The 18,184-nt window shown below is 43.1% G+C and overlaps 1 protein-coding gene across 6 annotated transcripts in view; it reads left to right on the top strand.

Annotated features, from left to right (window-relative positions):
- cdk14 (cyclin dependent kinase 14) overlaps positions 1-18,184 on the top strand; it is a 935,572-nt gene that overhangs the window by 373,003 nt on the left and 544,385 nt on the right. For all 6 annotated transcript variants that reach the window (XM_072508685.1, XM_072508686.1, XM_072508684.1 and 3 more), the window contains one exon: positions 3,784-3,878. In XM_072508685.1, the coding sequence (XP_072364786.1) occupies positions 3,784-3,878 (95 nt within the window). The remainder of the gene's footprint in view (positions 1-3,783; positions 3,879-18,184) is intronic.

Consider the following 18,184-nt stretch of genomic DNA (forward strand, 5'->3'; position numbering starts at 1 on the left):
GAGCACAAATCTTCAGCACTATTGCCGGAATATTGTGAGGCCCCATGGCCTTTGCAGTATCCAGTGCCGTCAGCCTATTCCTGATATCACGTGGAGTGAATTGTATTAACTGAAGATTGATATGTGTGATGCTAGGGACCTCCGGGGGAGGCAGAATGGATCATTCAGCCAACACTGCTGGCTGGATGGTTGCACATGCTTCACCCTTGTCTTTTGCCTGATCTGCTTTGCCATTGAGGATGGAGATTGTGAAGCCTCCTCATCCAGTTAGTTTCTAATTGTTCATCACCATTCACAAGAATGGTTCCAAAGATAAGAAACCTCAGTTATGAGGCTAGATTGGAAAGGTTGGGGACTGACCTTCTTGGAAAGAAGAAGGCTAAGAGGTGATTTGGCAGAGATGTTCAAAACCATTAGGAAGCTGGACAGAGGAGAAAGGAAGAAACTGTTCTCGCTTGTAACAGAATTTTGAATGAGAGGACACAGATTTAAATGATTTGCAACAGAAGCAAATGTGATGTGAGGAAAAAACTGTTTCACGAGTGTTTCAGGTCTGGAATGCACTGCTTGGAAGTGTGGTGGAGGCAAGTTCAATCGAGGCATTCAATAGGCCAATGTGTCTATTCAAGTAATGTGCAGGGGTATGGATAAAAGACCGGAATGACACTTAAGTCATGAGACTCCTTTGGAGAGCTGGTGCTGACATGATGGGCCAAATCGACTCCTTCTGTGCCGTAACAATTCTGTGATCCAGACCTGGTTGTGGCACGACTACAGAGCTTTGATCTGATCCATTGGTTGTGGAATTGCTGAGCTCCGTCAATTGCATGCTGCACCTGCTGTTTGGCATGCAAGTAGAAGTAGCCCTCTGTTGTAGATTCACCATATTGACTACTAATGTTTAGGTATGCCTGGTGTTGCCACCTGCACTCTTCATTGAACCAGGATTGATTGCCCAGTTTGGTCGTAATGATAGAGTGGGGGATATGCTAGGCCATGAGATTACAGTTTGTGGTCCACTGTACCTCATTGATGTGTTAAGAAAACAAAAGTAGTTTTAAGAGATTTATGTTTCTAATGATGAACATTAGAAATAAGATATAGTTGAAAGTGTACACAATGTTTCTGTTCCTGAAAAGTTAAAACTATAGTTAGATCCAGTTAAATTTCCAACTGTGTCTATTGTGCTTAGAGAGGGCTAAGCCGTGAAGAATAAATACAAGGCATAATGGTGTGGGTCTTGCCAACTATAGGAGGCCACTTTCTAGAGGAAAGGGCTTTCCTTTGTTAGTTTTAACTGGGAGCCAGAGCAGTTAGAGACAGGATGTCTGGGAGTTAGCATTTCTCAACTCTGCCAGAAGAACGATTGGAGCTGAAAACAGGCAAACTTCTGAAAGTACAAATTACAGTCCAGATAACCAGGGAATTGGGGGACAGTGTTTAAGAAGTCTTCAGTGAACAGAAACCAAGGTGTTGTTCAGAAGAATTGAAGGAAGAGTAAACAAAGTACCCCAAGGTTAAGAGACAATTGCAGATTTCAAGGAGAAAAGGCATATTCTATCCATAATCCAATTTTGTCATATGTTTTAAAAAAAACTAATTTGTGATCCTGTGACTCTGATCCCCGGATTACAGTCTTTTGAGCCAGGGTTCTATTTTGGGGCAAAACCAGAAAATACTGGACAATCTCAGCAGGTCTGTAGGCATCTATGGAGAGAAAAGGAGCTAATGTTTTGAGTCTGGATGACTCTTTGTCAAAGCTTTCTGTTTTTGTTTGATTCCAGCATCCACAGTAATTTGCTTTTATCTTCCATTCTGAGATCATCCCGTCCACTTATAACTTAAACTGGGATTGTAACAGATGCCCAGTTTTGAGTTGCTTGATCTGGTCAAAATGTATCCCATTCAGCATGATGGTTGTGCTGCACGGCATATTGGAGTGCATTCTTACTTTGAAGATGGGACTTTATCTCCACAAGGAGATCACCCTGCCAGTATTGTCATGGAAAAATACACCCGTGGCAGGTAAATTGATGAGGTAAACACCACCTGTTGCAGACCCAGTCTAACGGCCATGTCCTTTAGTGCTTGGGCAACTTGGCTAATAGTGGCTCTGCCGAGCCTCTTGTGGTGATGGCTGATGTACTTGGGGTGAAGGACTTCATTTTGTGCCCTTACCACCCTCAGCGCTGCTTTAAAATGGTGTTCAACATGCAGGAATACTTATTGACCAGCTCCAGCTGAGGGCAGGGGGGGGGCGGGGGTAGGAGGGGCGGGGTGGGTGGTGATAATCAGTGGGGGGTTTCCTTGCCCATGTTTGACCTGATGCCATGAGACCTTGTGGGTTCTAGAATCAATATTGAGGATTCTTAGTGCAACTCCCTTCCAACAGTACAACATTGTGCTGCCACATTGGCCGTCTGTCCTGCTGGTGTGGTATCTGGGGCATTATCTGTAAGTTATAATTCTGAGAGTATGACGATGTTGGGCTGTTACTCTTCTGATCTTCAGGACAGTTCTTCCAATTCTTGCACAAGCCCCCAAATGTTTGTAAGGAAAGATTTTCACCGTTGTCAGCGCTGGCTGTGGAGATTGCCGTTTCTGGCGCTTGGTTCGCTGCTTAGTAGTCCATTTGTTTTTACTCCTTGTTTACTTTATGTAGCAGTTCAGTACAACTGAGTGCTTGCTAGGCCATTTCAGGGGGTAGTTAAGAGTCAGCCACATTGCTGTGGGTCTCGAGTCACATGGAAGCCAGACCAGGTAAGAATGGCAGATTTCCTTCCCTGAAGGACATGAGTGAACCAGATGGTTTTTTAGCGACAATTGGCAGTGGTTTCATGGTCATCATTAATGAGACTAGCTTTTACCATATCCCCAAATTAAAAAAGAGATGATGGTTGTCCTTCAATGGTGTCTGGATTTCATTTCGAACCTAAAGTTTAAAAACTACCCTATTGTTTCACCTGATCACCCAATGTTGATGTGTGTTGTTTATAAATATACTGTAATCTCTCCAGTCTGACCTCTATTGCTCAGAAATGCCAGTTATCCTGAAATCTGTTGAGAAGACCTAAACATTCCCTTCACATCATTGCCATCATTTTGGTACAGTACTTTGTGAAGTGGAAACATGGAAGATAGTGTTTTCATAAGTTAAACAATTTTTATTGCGGGATTTACAATATTTTATCACTGTTTTATGTTTCGGGTAGATATATATTTGTGGTGTTTTTCTGTTCAGAATTTTGTTTTGGCATTCTAACAATGTTCTATAATCCAGAAAATTCCAAAATCCAGGAATGACTTTGTTCCAAGCATTGGAAAGGTTGCAGTGTATCTTTTATCTATGTCATTCATTAATTTGCTGTTCAATGGTTATGCTCAATGTTCTTTTAATTTGTTTGTTTGTTTTTGTGTGTGGACCCTTGAAAGTCTCTTATGTCGCTGCGCATGTGCTTTATTTGCACAGAACATAGCCTCCCAGATTATAGCAAACAATACAACTTGGGAATGGCTGGTATTGCACTGAACTGGAGTTCCATTTTCAGGTATACAAGACCAGTTTGGATGAGTACCAGTCAATTCCCAAGTTTTACTGGTTGGTCCTTCTGGGTGGGGTATAATCTTGCTGCATGGCTATGCACCCATGCAGCTTGGTGGAAGTATTGGTTATGTTATTTCTAAATGAATTGCTGGCACCTGAGGCTTTTGGCCAGTGAGCAGTTCTCTCTGCCAAGTCTAGCCATAACACTTCTTAAAAGTTTCCTTTTCATTCCTTTGCAGCTTCCTTGTTGAAAGGGCTAAAACATGCTAACATCGTTCTGCTCCATGATATCATTCATACTAAGGAAACCCTGACTCTTGTGTTTGAATATGTGGTAAGTGCTTTCCACCTCCAGTTAAGAGCAGCTGGTCACTGATGTAATGGTTTGGGTTAAAATTACAATATAATTGCATTTCTGATTGTTCTTTATCCACAAAAGTAATTGGTCTCTTTGTCATGATCTAACTATGTTTTGCTTGCAATTGCTCGCATTAGAAGTGTAAAGTGCATCGTCTGGTTGGCAAGGCCTCCCATAGGGCCTGTGAGCTGTGCAGTTTTTCAAATATTATCGACTGCTGGTAGACGGTTCAGTAAGTGCAAACTGCTCTTATACTTAGTCCTCATAAGTGGTTTTCCTTTCAGTTGTACATTTAAGTAATCAGAACAGATCCTTGTATTTAATACAAAAATAGTTTGTACCTATGCAGTTGTTATTTTGCAACTTGTATCCAAAATGTGCAGATTTGATTCATAACATCCATTTGCAAAACCAGATTACAGGGGTTAAGTACCTGGTATCTCATGTTATATGAGAAATCAAGATGTATTGTTCAATCCAGCTCTATTGTTAAATCTAGTTTTTTAAAAATTCATTCATGGGATGTCGCTAGCAAGGTCAGCATTTATTGCCCATCCGTTATCGCTCTTGAGATGCTCAAAAAGTTGAGTAAAAAATTGAATTTACAGTTTTGTGCACTTCTAGTTGCATGTCAATCATTTAAACCTAAAACATTTCCTACTGCTCTGAGGCCTTTAAGTGTGGATGTATCCTTTTACTATTTTTCTTTGAAAATAACAGTGGAAACGGACATCAAATATTGCAGAAAGGTAGATTTACTAACATGGGCCTTTCTGTAATTAGCGTGAACCCTCTGGGCACTTACCACCTGGATGTGATTGTAAATGGACTTTACACCTAGTTGTGAACGGGGTAAAATATTATTGGCGCGTATAACGTTTTTATTTTGCTCTGAAAAGGGTAAGCAGGGAGCCAGCACTGGGAATAGGATAAATTGCAAGGGGTTTAGTTAGCAGTAATAACAATTTGTCACCCATTGTGCTGCCCATGGATACGTTTTGATCTTCAGCTCTGTTGCAGCACTTCATCTGTTGAAAGCTGGTGCAAAAATGTGGCTGTACAGCCCATGATTTCCTGTCCATTTTATTACAACAGCAACTTGCATTTTCATAACATCTTTAACATAGTAAAATCTCCCACATACTTAATAGATGGAAAATTATGAATATAAAGTTCCTAAATTCTTGAAATGTATTCCTTGCCTAAAAAGCTCCAAAAAACCTAGAAAATTAAAGTCAGAAATGCTCTCCCAAACAGTTTCCCCTAGACTTGAACGTGGAACTGTTATCTAAAATCTGGACAGTGTATGCAGAACAAAACGTTTAACTATACCTCGGTACACGTGACAATAAACAAATACAATCCAACACCTCTGCCTCAGCGTGTTGGGAAAACTGAGCAGGTTGGACAGCATCTTTGGAGAAAGAAACAGTTAATGTTTTGAGTTGAATATTACTTCTTTGGAAAAGTTATTCTCTCCACAAGTACAGCCAGAGCTGCTGAGTTTTTCCAGCATGTTTTCATTACAGGTTTTCATCATTACAGATATCATTCATTTACGCTATTTTATTGAAAAGAACAAACTATTTCTCAACTTCAAATTTTTCCTTTGTGTATTACATAGAATTATAGAATGGAGGTCATTCGGCCCATTGAGCTTGCACCAATCCTCCTGAAAGAACACACGACCTAGGCCCACTCTCCCGACCCATCCCTGCAACCCCACAACCCCATTTAATGTACACATCTTTGGACTGTGGGAGGAAACTGGAGAACCCGAAGGAAACCCACGCAGACCCGGACAGAAAGTGCAAATACCACACAGTCACCCAAGACCGGAATTGAACCGGGTCCTGACACTATACCACCACGTCTCCCTGTATTGGATAGTGTAGCAGGAGAAAACTGTCCCATTAAACAGTCTCTCTCAAATATGACCTTGCTTGTTTCTGTAGGCACAGAAGTCTTGGAGGTATTTTGATTTGGTTACAATGGGAAAGACACAGACTTCCCATTTCTTCGACACTGCCTCAATGAGTAATTAGCTTGGGATTTGTATGAATGCTTAAGTTAGAGTGGAATATTGCAGCAAAGCAGTGCAGTTGAGCAAAATGTAGTTTACTGTAAAGTTCCTTTTCCTTAATGGCATAATATGATTTCTGCTCCCCTGATCTTTAACCAGAGATTTTGACGTTCTGTACAGCTTCAGATGATGGCACTGACTAGGAGTTTGTTTCAGTGAGATGGCGTACCTAGCATTCCTACTGATGTTTCATGTTGACTCTTTGGATGAAAGTAGCCGCTGTATAATTATTTTCAGAATAAATTGTGCCTTTTCCTTCAGGCAATACTCTGTCATGTAGCAAATAACAACTGATACATAATTAACATGAAAATGTAGCTGACCTGTTTCATTTGATGTGAAAAATGATTTATTACCTTAGATTTTTTTCTTCATTTCAGTAATGCTGTTTCATTATGGTTGCATTTACTTTGGGGCCCAGAATGATATCTGATACAAGTTTTTAAAAATCTTATTAAAAGTAGATGTTCATGTGTGAGATTGACATTTTTGTATCCGATAAAAAGAACTTGCATTTATGTGGTGCCTTCAACGTGGTAAACCTTCCCAAGGCACTTCAGAGCAGCACTATCAAACAAAATTTGGCATTGAGCCACTCAAGATGTTACGCTAGATGGGGTAGTTTCCAAGAGTTTCTTAAAGGAGAAAAGAGAATAGAGCGGTGGAGAGGTTAAGGGGAAGCAATTTGCCTTCTCAATTCTTATCTCTAAAACAGACTGATTCACCTGGTTGGAGTTCTGATAAACCATGTACTTGTATAGCCTTGTTTGTAGGTTCCAGTCTGATTTTTCACGATACTCACCTTCCTTACCCTCTCAAGATCCGTTGCTTTTCGACACGGCTTGAACCTTTGTGGAAGAACAGGAAATTGAGTGCCTTGTCTTTTTCCTATCAGAAGTTCTGATGGAGCCAACACATTCTCAAATGGTGTGGAACGGTAGCTCAAAAGTACTAATGTGATAGAATTATTTTTCAACAAAGTTTTTACTGTCCTTAGCCTCTCTTGGCCTTTGGGTACCTGGGTGAACTAGTTATGTGGATAAATCCATAGTCTTTAAGTTTATGAACTATTAATTTGTGAACTGTGGGCCATTGTCTAAATGGCAAGATCTGGAATGCCATGTGTGGCAATCATTTATTTTAGTGAGTTGTAACTTTTTTTCCATTAAATTTTAGAGTACCCAATTATTTTTTTCCAACTAAGGGGCAATTCAGCGTGGTCAATCCACCTATCCTGCACATTTTTGGGTTGTGGGGTGAAACCCACTCAGGCATGGGGAGAATGTGCAAACTCCACACGGACAGTGACCCAGGGCCGGGATTCGAACCCGGGTCCTCAGCACCGTAGGCAGCAATGCTAACCGTGCTGCCCCATGAGTTGTAACGTCTTCTAAGATCAGACAATGGAAGACCGATCTGGAGAAATAATAAACTATGAGCAATGTCTTTCCCTTGAGATAACAAAAGGTCCATTTGGTCTGGGTAGCCATGAGGACACCATCAGCGGTTCTTTTTTGCACATGGTGATGCATTTCTCAGGTGCTGCAGCTCAAAATAATTTCTTCGTGGTTTTGAGATCCTCAGCTACCAATTCGAATTTTTTGCTCTAGCTTGACGCTTCAGTTCCTTGGCACCGCTGGTGTATTCTCTGAAGGATCTTGAGTCTGAGGACTCTTGGGATGACCAACCTCATGATAAATTAGTAAGTCAGTAAGTAAGAAATATTACATTTGGTTTCCTCACCCAAATCATTGTGATGAATGTGGAAATTTTATCTATATTATGTTCTGTGTTTGGTACAGTAGGGTTAAAAGCCTGGTTTAGTATGTGACTGCTGTAATTTTCTTTTGTGAAAATCCTAGTTTGAAAGGCAGCAGACACTTTTTGGAGACAGAGGTGCAATTAAGGTGTTGTAAAAGTAAGATCATGAGTCATTCCAGCCATGGACATTGTTGAAGTTGGGCGAAAGGAATTTTGTTTATGTTAAGAGGGTTCCCTGTGAGTAGATAACTAGAGACATTGTATTTAGTGTTAGTAAAATTACGTAGTTAATGGGCAGAGCCAGGGTTTGAAGAAGTTAAGTTTTTCATTTTTTGGGAAAAACAATTTAGCTAAAGATTTGACTTGGGATAAACCCAGAAGGAGCTATTCTAAAAACAGTCAGTTAAGGATTTGTCTGTGAACAGGACATAGCAGTTTTCTCAAAGGCTGGCAGATTAAGCAATGGTCTGACCCAAACAAGCTGCAGGCTGCTTCCTGATCAGATCTGTTGCCCTCCGACCTCTGTCGCCCTCCGACCGCTCTATTCAAGTGCACAGCTGGTAACCCTGTGTTTGTTCACTGTATTTAAAAGTGGATTTTAACCTGAGATGTGTGTTGTTTGAGCGGTATCGTGGTAGGGAGATATTAGAAATTTGGGGTTGGAAATGGGAACCAAATATAAAGCAGACAATCTAAAGGTTTAAACAGATTAATGGAAAAAGCTGTTAACCCGAACTCGGAAATACACCCATACCTAGTTGAGTCACATGGTCCCATTCAGACTTCAATTCATTCGAGACTGCGTAATGTGATCCACCAAGACTCATTGTCTTTCAGGACATTCCTTCATGACCAGCCATTATTTCATTATCAGAGTCTGATGACCTATTGGTCTATCAATGGAAGCTGGTTGCATATGAATGGCATAACTCTGGCATTTTATGTAAAGTGGTTGTATAATTGTCCCGCCATTTCCTTGTTTTCTTCTATAAATTCTCTCATTCCAGACAGGGCCATTTATCTTTACTAATCTTTTTACATAATTATGGAAGCTTTTACAGTCCGCTTTTAGGTTCCTTGCAAGTTTACACTCATACGCTTTTTTCCCCTTTTAATCTGTCTCTTGGACCTCCTTCCTATATTCTCTACTGCTCCCAACCCTCAGACTTGCTACTTTTTATATCCACTTTATATGCCCCCTTTTGGATCTATTACTATCCTTAATTTATTTTGTTAGCCATGGCTGGGCCGCTTTTCGTGTTGTGTTTTCGCACCAGAACAAAATGTACAACAATCAATATACATTTGTTCCTTAAATATTAGTAATTGCCTATCCACCATATGCCTTCTGGCCAACTCATGCTTCACAGTTCATAGTTTCCTTTTTTTGATTTAGGATTCTAGATTCAGATCAGATTTCTTCATTTTCCATCCTAATGAAGAATTCTATCATGTTATAGTCACTGAACCCTAAAGGACCCCATACAACAAGATTATTAATTAACACCTTCTCATTACATAATACCAAATCTTGGAAAGCATATTCCTTAGTTAGTTCCTCAACATCCCGACCTAAAAAACTATCGCATACACATTCCGGGAATTAATTTGCCACAGTATAATTGCTAATTTGGTTGCCTAATCTAGATGCAGATTAAGGTCACTCATGACTACTGTAGTGCTCTCTTTACATGCATCTTTAGTTTCCTGTTTAATGCCATCTCCTACCTTGCCACTGCTGTTTGGGGACCTATATACAACTCTAATTAACGTTTTCTGCCTCTCTTTGCTTCTTAGTTCCACCCAGACTGATTCCACATCTAGATTTTCTCAACCAATAACCTCTCTAAGTATTGTACTGATTTCATACTGAACGAACAATGCCACCCCACTTCCTTTTCCCTTGTTCCAGTCCTCAAATATTGAGCATCCTTGGATATTCAGTTCCCATCATTTGTCACCTTGCAGCCATGTTTCCGTAAAAGCACTCCTATCATACCCGTGTGAACCAATTTGCACTGTTAATTCGTCTATGAATGTACATGCATTCTGATTCAGTGCCTTTAGACTTGCCTTTTTAACATTTTTACACAGAATTATGGCCCTGTTTTCTGCTAGCCCTTGGACGGGATTCTCCGACCCCACGCCGGGTCGGAGGATCGGTGGCAGGCTGCGCGAATCGCGCCATGCCGGCACGCGATTCTCCGCAGAACGGAGAATCGGCGCATTTGGCGCCGGTGTGGTTGGCGCGGCCCCGGTTGTGGGCCGCTCTATGTGGCCGGACTGCCGATTCTCCTGCCCGGATGGGCAGAGCGGCCGTAAGCAAAGAGCCGAGGCCCACCGGCGCCGTTCTAACCTACTCTGGGCCGGCGGGTCCTCGGCGAGTAAGGGGTGGGTGTCGGCCTTTGGGGGAGGGGAGGGGGGGGGGGGAGAGAGAGAGAGAGAGAGCGAGAGAGAGAGAGAGAAGAAGAAGAAGGGGGGGGGGGCCTCCGATGTGAACTGGCCCTCGATCGGGGCCCACCGATCGGATGGCCGGATTCTGTGACTGGTGGCCTCCTTTCCAATGCACCGGCCCCTGTAGTCCTATGCCATGTTAGGTCGGGGTCGGCGCGTTGAAGGAGGCTACTGCGCATGCGCGCGTTGGCGCCGGTGCCACTGCGCATGTCCTCGTTGGCGTCAGTGCAACTGCGCATGCGCGGACCCCGCGGCGCACAGTTCACGCCGGGATCTGCAGCTGGAGCGGCGCGAAGCACTCCAGCACCGTGCTGGCCCCCTGTACAGGCCAGAATTAGTCATGGGAGCAGCCTGTTCATGCAGTCGTAAAATGCGACGCCGTTTACAATGGTGTGGGGACACTGCCGCGGGATGGGAGAATCCCACCCCTGTGTTGGGCCCGCAGTTGTTCACAATTTACATTGATGATTTGGAGTTGGGGACCAAGTGCAATGTGTCAAAGTTTGCAGACGACACTAAGATGAGTGGTAAAGCAAAAAGTGCAGAGGATACCGGAAGTCTGCAGAAGGATTTGGATAGGTTAGGTGAATGGGCTAGGGTCTGGCAGATGGAATTCAATGTTGCCAAGTGTGAGGCTATCCATTTTGGGAGGAGTAACAGCAGAATGGATTATTATTTAAACGGTAAGATTGTAAAACATGCTGCTGTGCAGAGGGACCTGGGTGTGCTGGTGCACGAGTCGCAAACAGTTGGTGTGCAGGTGCAACAGGTGATTAAGAAGGCTAATCGAGTTTTGTCTTTCATTGCTAGAGGGATGGAGTTCAAGACTAGTGAGGTTATGCTGCAATTGTATAGGGTGTTGGTGAGGCCACATCTGGAGTATTGTGTTCAGTTTTGGTCTCCTTACCTGAGAAAGGACATATTGGCACTGGCGGGAGTGCAGAGGAGATTCACTAGGTTGATCCCAGAGTTGAGGGGATTACATTATGACGAGAGGTTGAGTAGACTGGGACTGTACTCATTGGAGTTTAGAAGGATGCGGGGGGGATCTTATTGAGACATACAAAATTATGAAGGGAATAGATAGGATAGATGCGGGCAGGTTGTTTCCACTGGTCGGGGAAAGCAGAACTAGGGGGCACAGCCTCAAAATAAGGGGAAGTAGATTTAACACCGAGTTCAGGAGGAACTTCTTTACCCAAAGGGTTGTGAATCTCTGGAATTCCTTGCCCAGTGAAGCAGTTGAGGCTCCTTCTTTAAACGTTTTTAAGAAAAAGATAGATACCTTTCTAAAGAATAAAGGGATTGGGGGATATGGTGTACGGGCCGGAGAGTGGAGCTGAGTCCACAAAGATCAGCCATGATCTCATTAAATGGCGGAGCAGGCTCGAGGGGCCAGATGGCCTACTCCTATTCCATGTTCTTATGTTCTTATGTTTCTTCTGCCTTCCACTTTTCTTTTTGATCCTTCTCCCCCCCCCCCCCCACCCCCCCCCCCCCCCCCCCCCCCGCTCAGGTTCCCATCCTCCTGCCGCTCCAGATTAAACCCTTCCCAATTGCACTAACAAACACCCCTGTGAGGGCATTGAACAAAGAGAAGTACAGCACAGGAACAGGCCCTTCAGCCCTCCAAACCCATGCCAATCATGATGCCCTAACTTTGGAAAACAAATCTTTTGCCCTTACTAGATCCATATCCCCCCCATTTCCTCCATATTAATGTGCCCATCCAGATAGAACATAGAACATAGAACATTACAGTGCAGTACAGGCCCTTCGTTCCTCGATGTTGCGCCGACCTGTGAAACCACTCTAAAGCCCATCTACACTATTCCCTTATCGTCCATATGTCTATCCAATGACCATTTGAATGCCCTTAGTGTTGGCGAGTCCACTACTGTTGCAGGCAGGGCATTCCACGCCCTTCCTACTCTTGTAGTAAAGAACCTACCTCTGACATCTGTCTTATATCTATCTCCCCTCAATTTAAAGCTATGTCTCCTCGTGCTAGACATCGCCATCCGAGGAAAAAGGCTCTCACTGTCCACCCTATCCAATCCTCTGATCATCTTATATGCCTCAATTAAGTCACCTCTTAACCTTCTTCTCTCTAACAAAAACAGCCTCAAGTCCCTCAGCCTTTCCTCATAAGATCTTCCCTCCATACCAGGCAACATTCTGGTAAATCTCCTCTGCACCCTTTCCAATGCTTCCACATCCTTCCTATAATGCGGCGACCAGAATTGCACGCAATAGTCCAAATGCGGCCGCACCAGAGTTTTGTACAGCTGCAGCATGACCTCATGGCTCCGAAACTCAATCCCTCTACCAATAAAAGCTAACACACCTTATGCCTTCTTAACAACCCTCTCATGCTGGGTGGCAACTTTCAGGGATCTATGTACATGGACACCGAGATCTCTCTGCTCATCCACACTGCCAAGAATCTTACCATTAGCCCAGTACTCTGTCTTACTGTTATTCCTTCCAAAATGAATCAACACTCACTTTTCTGCATTAAACACCATTTGCCACCTCTCAGCCCAGCGCTGCAGCTTACCTATATCCCTATGTAACTTGTAACATCCTTCCGCACTGTCCACAACTTCACCGACTTTAGTGTCATCTGCAAATTTACTCACCCATCCTTCTACGCCCTCCTCCAGGTCATTTATAAAAATGACAAACAGCAGTGGCCCCAAAACAGATCCTTGTGGTACACCACTAGTAACTGGACTCCAGTCTGAACATTTCCCATCAACCACTACTCTTTGTCTTCTTCCAGCTAGCCAATTTCTGATCCAAACTGCTAAATCATCCTGAATCCCATGCCTCCGTATTTTCGGCAGTAGCCTACCGTGGGGAACCTTATCAAATGCTTTACTGAAATCCATATACACCACATCAACTGCTTTACCCTCATACACCTGTTTGGTCACCTTCTCAAAGAACTCAATAAGGTTTGTGAGGCACGACCTACCCTTCACAGAACCGTGTTGACTATCTCTAATCGAATGAGGACATTAACAGTGCGGTAGATAACGGGGAGCCAATGGATGTGGTATATCTGGATTTCCAGAAAACCTTTGACAAGGTGCCACACAAAAGGTTGTTGCATAAGATAAAGATGCATGGCATTAAGGGGAAAATAGTAGCATGGATAGAGGATTGGTTAATTAATAGAAAGCAAAGAGTGGGGATGAATGGGTGTTTCTCTGGTTGGCAATCAGTAGCTAGTGGTGTCCCTCAGGGATCAGTGTTGGGCCCACAACTGTTCACAATTTACATAGATGATTTGGAGTTGGGGACCAAGGGCAATGTGTCCAAGTTTGCAGGCGACACTAAGATAAGTGGTAAAGCAAAAAGTGCAGAGGATACTGGAAGTCTGCAGAGGGATTTGGATAGGCTAAGTGAATGGGCTAGGGTCTGGCAGATGGAATACAATGTTGACAAATGTGAGGTTATCCATTTTGGTAGGAATAACAGCAAAAGGGATTATTATTTAAATGATAAAATATTAAAACATGCTGCTGTGCAGAGAGACCTGGGTGTGCTAGTGCATGAGTCGCAAAAGGTTTGTTTTCAGGTGCAACAGGTGATTAAGAAGGCAAATGAAATGTTGTCCTTCATTGCTAGAGGGATGGAGTTTAAGACTAGGGAGGTTCTGCTGCAATTGTATAAAGTGTTAGTGAGGCCACACCTGGAGTATTGTGTTCAGTTTTGGTCTCCTTACTTGAGAAAGGACGTATTGGCACTGGAGGGTGTGCAGAGGAGATTCACTAGGTTAATCCCAGAGCTGAAGGGGTTGGATTACGAGGAGAGGTTGAGTAGACTGGGACTGTACTCGTTGGAATTTAGAAGGATGAGGGGGGGATCTTATAGGAACATATAAGATTATGAACGGAATAGATAGGATAGATGCGGGCAGGTTGTTTCCACTGGCGGGTGAAAGCAGAACTAGGGGGCATAGCCTCAAAATAAGGGGAAGTAGATTTAGGACTGAGTTTAGGAGGAACCTCTTCACCCAAAGGGTTGTGAATCTATGGAATTCCTTGCCCAGTGAAGCAGTAGAGGCTCCTTCATTAAATGTTTTTAAGATAAAGATAGATAGTTTTTTGAAGAATAAAGGGATTAAGGGTTATGGTGTTCGGGCCGGAAAGTGGAGCTGAGTCCACAAAAGATCAGCCATGATCTCATTGAATGGTGGAGCAGGCTCGAGGGGCCAGATGGCCTACTCCTGCTCCTAGTTCTTATGTTCTTATCTCTTATAAACCTTTCCAAGACTTTGCCCACAACAGAAGTAAGGCTCACTGGTCTATAGTTACCAGGTTTGTCTCTACTCCCCTTCTTGAACAAGGGGACAACATTTGCTATCCTCCAGTCTTCTGGCACATTAACAACATTAAGAGATGCCTCTTAAATGTTGCTAATGCGCCTGCTTCCATCATATCCTCTGGCAGCATGTACCAGGTATCCACCACTCTCTGCATGAAAGACTTACCCCACACATCTACCTTAAACATTTCCCCTCTCACCTTGAACCTGTGTCCCCTTGTAATTGATACTTCCACCTTTGAAAAAAGCCACTGGCAATCCACCCTATGCCCTCATAATTTTGTAGACCCCTTTCAGGTCTCCCCTCAGCCTCTGTCTTTGCAGTGAAAACAATCCTAGTTTTTTCAACTTCCCCTCATAGCCAACACCCCTGAAATGAAATGAAAATGAAATGAAATGAAAATGAAAATCGCTTATTGTCACAAGTAGGCTTCAAATGAAGTTACTGTGAAAAAACGCTAGTCGCCACATTCTGGCGCCTGTTCGGGGAGGCTGTTATGGGAATTGAACTGTGCTGCTGGCCTGCCTTGGCCTGCTTTAAAAGCCAGCGATTTAGCCCTGTGCTAAACAGCCCCTGAAGTCAGATAACATCCTGGTGAACCTTCTTTGCACTTTCTCCAAAGCTTCTACGTCTTTCTGTGCTGAACAGCTGGCCTAATTATTTCAAATAACGTCTCCCAAATTGCAGTACAAATCTCCAAAACCTGAAAATCACTTCAGTTTTCTTTCTGGCATCTCTGCCTTCTTCTCAGATCAGCCTGTATTTATTGAATAGTTCTCTGTTCTAGTACCTTTAACCTTTGACTTATTGAAAACTTCTCTTGATTCCTTCAGTTTCCTAAGCTAGCTGGACTTTAGCTCTCTGTACTTGTTTTCTCAACCATTGCTCCATGTTACGGTTTAATCTTCTAAACCAACTGCTGAAAAAATTCAGCTATAACTAAATCCAAAAAGCCTTTCTACTTTAAATTCCTCCAGTTGCTAAGTAATAACTTCATGCTTCTGCCAAGCTTTTCTCTGCTTCTAAGCACCGTAGAAGCACAGATTGAATTGAAACCAAAACCCCCACAGATATAAACACCTTTGTCCAACAGGAATCTAACCATATGCAGGAATCTTCCTTGCACAGAAACATCAAATTAAACCCACTTAAAACTATACTTTATTTCTAATATTTACCAATTCCATTATATTTCCTGAAAACTATTTTTGTTTTGCTGACATCCTGCAGCTGACTCTTTGGCACTTCTTGCACTCGCAATGCTCTTCATTGGTTGCTTCTTTCATTGTGTTTTAAGTTCCTTCCATCTGTTATCATTGATGTGGGTCTCAGATGTGCTTGTTCAGTCTGCATTTACAGATACTGCTCGAAGCAAGGCTGTTTGTAAACTTCACTTTTTATTTTAAAAATGAACTTTGTACAATACAGACTGAACATGAGGCTCCACATAGAACTATCTCCCCATGCTCTGATGTAATCTAACCTCATGTTACTGGTGTTGACTATATATTTACATATTTAACATTATTATACTACAGTATGTGATTGGAAGTTCCACGCTTCGGGACATCCTTTCCTGCAGCGTATGAGGTAGACAACGTTGGCCGAGTCGCATGAGTATGTACCGCGTACCTGGTGGGTGGTGTTCTCACGTTAAATGGTGGTATCCATGTCGATGATCTGGCACGTCTTGCAGAGATTGCCATGGCAGGGTTGTGTGGTGTCGTGGTCACTGTTCTGAAGGCTGGGTAGTTTGATGCAAACAATGGTTTGTTTGAGGTTGCGCGGTTGTTTGAAGGCAAGTAGTCGGGGAACACTTTCGCAGTCAAGGGCATTCAGCCTCTGACCTCCGGGTAAGCGTTCTTCAAGGAGGCCTTTAGGATGCGCGACAATGCAGAATCGCCGAGCAGAAGCTTATAGCCAGGTTCCGCACACATGGGTGCGGCCTCAACCGGGACCTGGGATTCATGTCGCATTACGTTCATCCCCCACCATCTGGCCTGCAAAATCCTACCAACTGTCCTGGCTTGACACAATTCACACCTCTTTAACCTGGGGTTACCTCATCTCTGGATCGGTAAAGATTTAATCACCTGCTAATGCTCGCATTCCAAGCATTCTTTGAAGATTCTTTGAATCTGTCTATATATATGTTTCTGGAACATACCTCTTCATTCACCTGAGGAAGGAGCAGCGCTCCGAAAGCTAGTGACATCGAAAGAAACCTGTTGGACTTTAACCTGGTGTTGTAAAACTTCTTACTATGCTCACCCCAGTCCAACGCCGGCATCTCCACATCATATCTTCTTAGTGATAATGATTGTTTCTAGGTCCTCATCTGCCATAGCTTTCTTGCCAACAATTATTGGCATATTATTTGTGTCTTCCACTGTGAAGACTGTTAAGGTCCAGGGTTTAGAGAGCCCCAAAGTATATCATGGAGTTCACTTGACCCACAACTTTAAATAGATTTTGGTTATGGGGAATACAAGGGCCCACTTTACAGGTGTGATGCAACAGAAAACCAAGAGTATTTCTAAACAAAAACAATGTTTATTCTATGAACCCAGTTCACATTTTATAAACATACAGTGAACATCTTAGCACCCATCAATTCAAATACACCCTGAAAGAATACAGTACTCTATAAGACATCCATAAGACACAAACCCTTTTTACAGAAGGACAGCAGGTTTAAATTCTCCACTGAGAGCAGTTACCACTTTGAAATCACCAAATGAACATTCTTTAGCTTGCAGATTGAGATTCATACACATCTTGCTGTGACTGCTGCTTCTCCAAATCTAAAATGAAACTAAACAGAGTCTACAAAGCAGTTTTTCGGCTCAAAATGAAAGTGAAAGACAGAAAGACAGCCCAGCTCCACCCACACTCTGACATCACTGCTGCCATTTGAGAAACACACATTTCTTACATGACAAGACCGACACAAATTACCTGTTCAATGCCTCGGCCATTTCCTCACTTTCCATTATTCAATCTCCCTTTTCGGCTTCTGAAGGACCAATGTTTACCTTAGCTACTCTTTTTCATTTTATATATTTGGCCTAGGACATTCTCCTGCGGAACCCCTGGTGCAATGTCCTGGGACTGAGATGTTCAACCTCTAACAACCACCACCACACCCCTTTATGCTCGGCATGACATCAACCAGTGGTGTTTTCCCCCCTGATTCCCATTGATCCCAGTTTTGCTAAGGCCCCCTTGATGCTATATTCAGCCAAATGCTGCCTTGATGTCAAGGGTAGTCACTCTCACCTCATCTGGGGGGTTCAGCTCCTTTGTTTATGTTTGGACCAATACTGTATTGAGGTCAGGAGTTGAATAGCCCTGGTGCAACTCAAACTGAACATCGGTGAGCAGGTTATTGTTGTGCAAGTGCTGCTTCATGCCACTGTCAATGACTTCCATCACTTTGCTGAGTAGACTAATGGAGTGGAAATTGGCTGGGTTGGATTTTTCCTGCTTTTTGTGGTCAGGACACAGCTGGGCAATTTCCACATTGCCAGGTGGATGTGAGTGTTGTAGGTGTACTGGAACAGCTTGTCTGTTACTTGTTCTTGCACTGTCAAAAATTGAAGAGGAAGCATCGATTGAAGCAGCATATTTTAATGTGCTTGTCCAATA

This window comes from Scyliorhinus torazame, chromosome 6 (assembly GCF_047496885.1).
Source record: "Scyliorhinus torazame isolate Kashiwa2021f chromosome 6, sScyTor2.1, whole genome shotgun sequence".
NCBI lineage: Eukaryota > Metazoa > Chordata > Chondrichthyes > Carcharhiniformes > Scyliorhinidae > Scyliorhinus > Scyliorhinus torazame.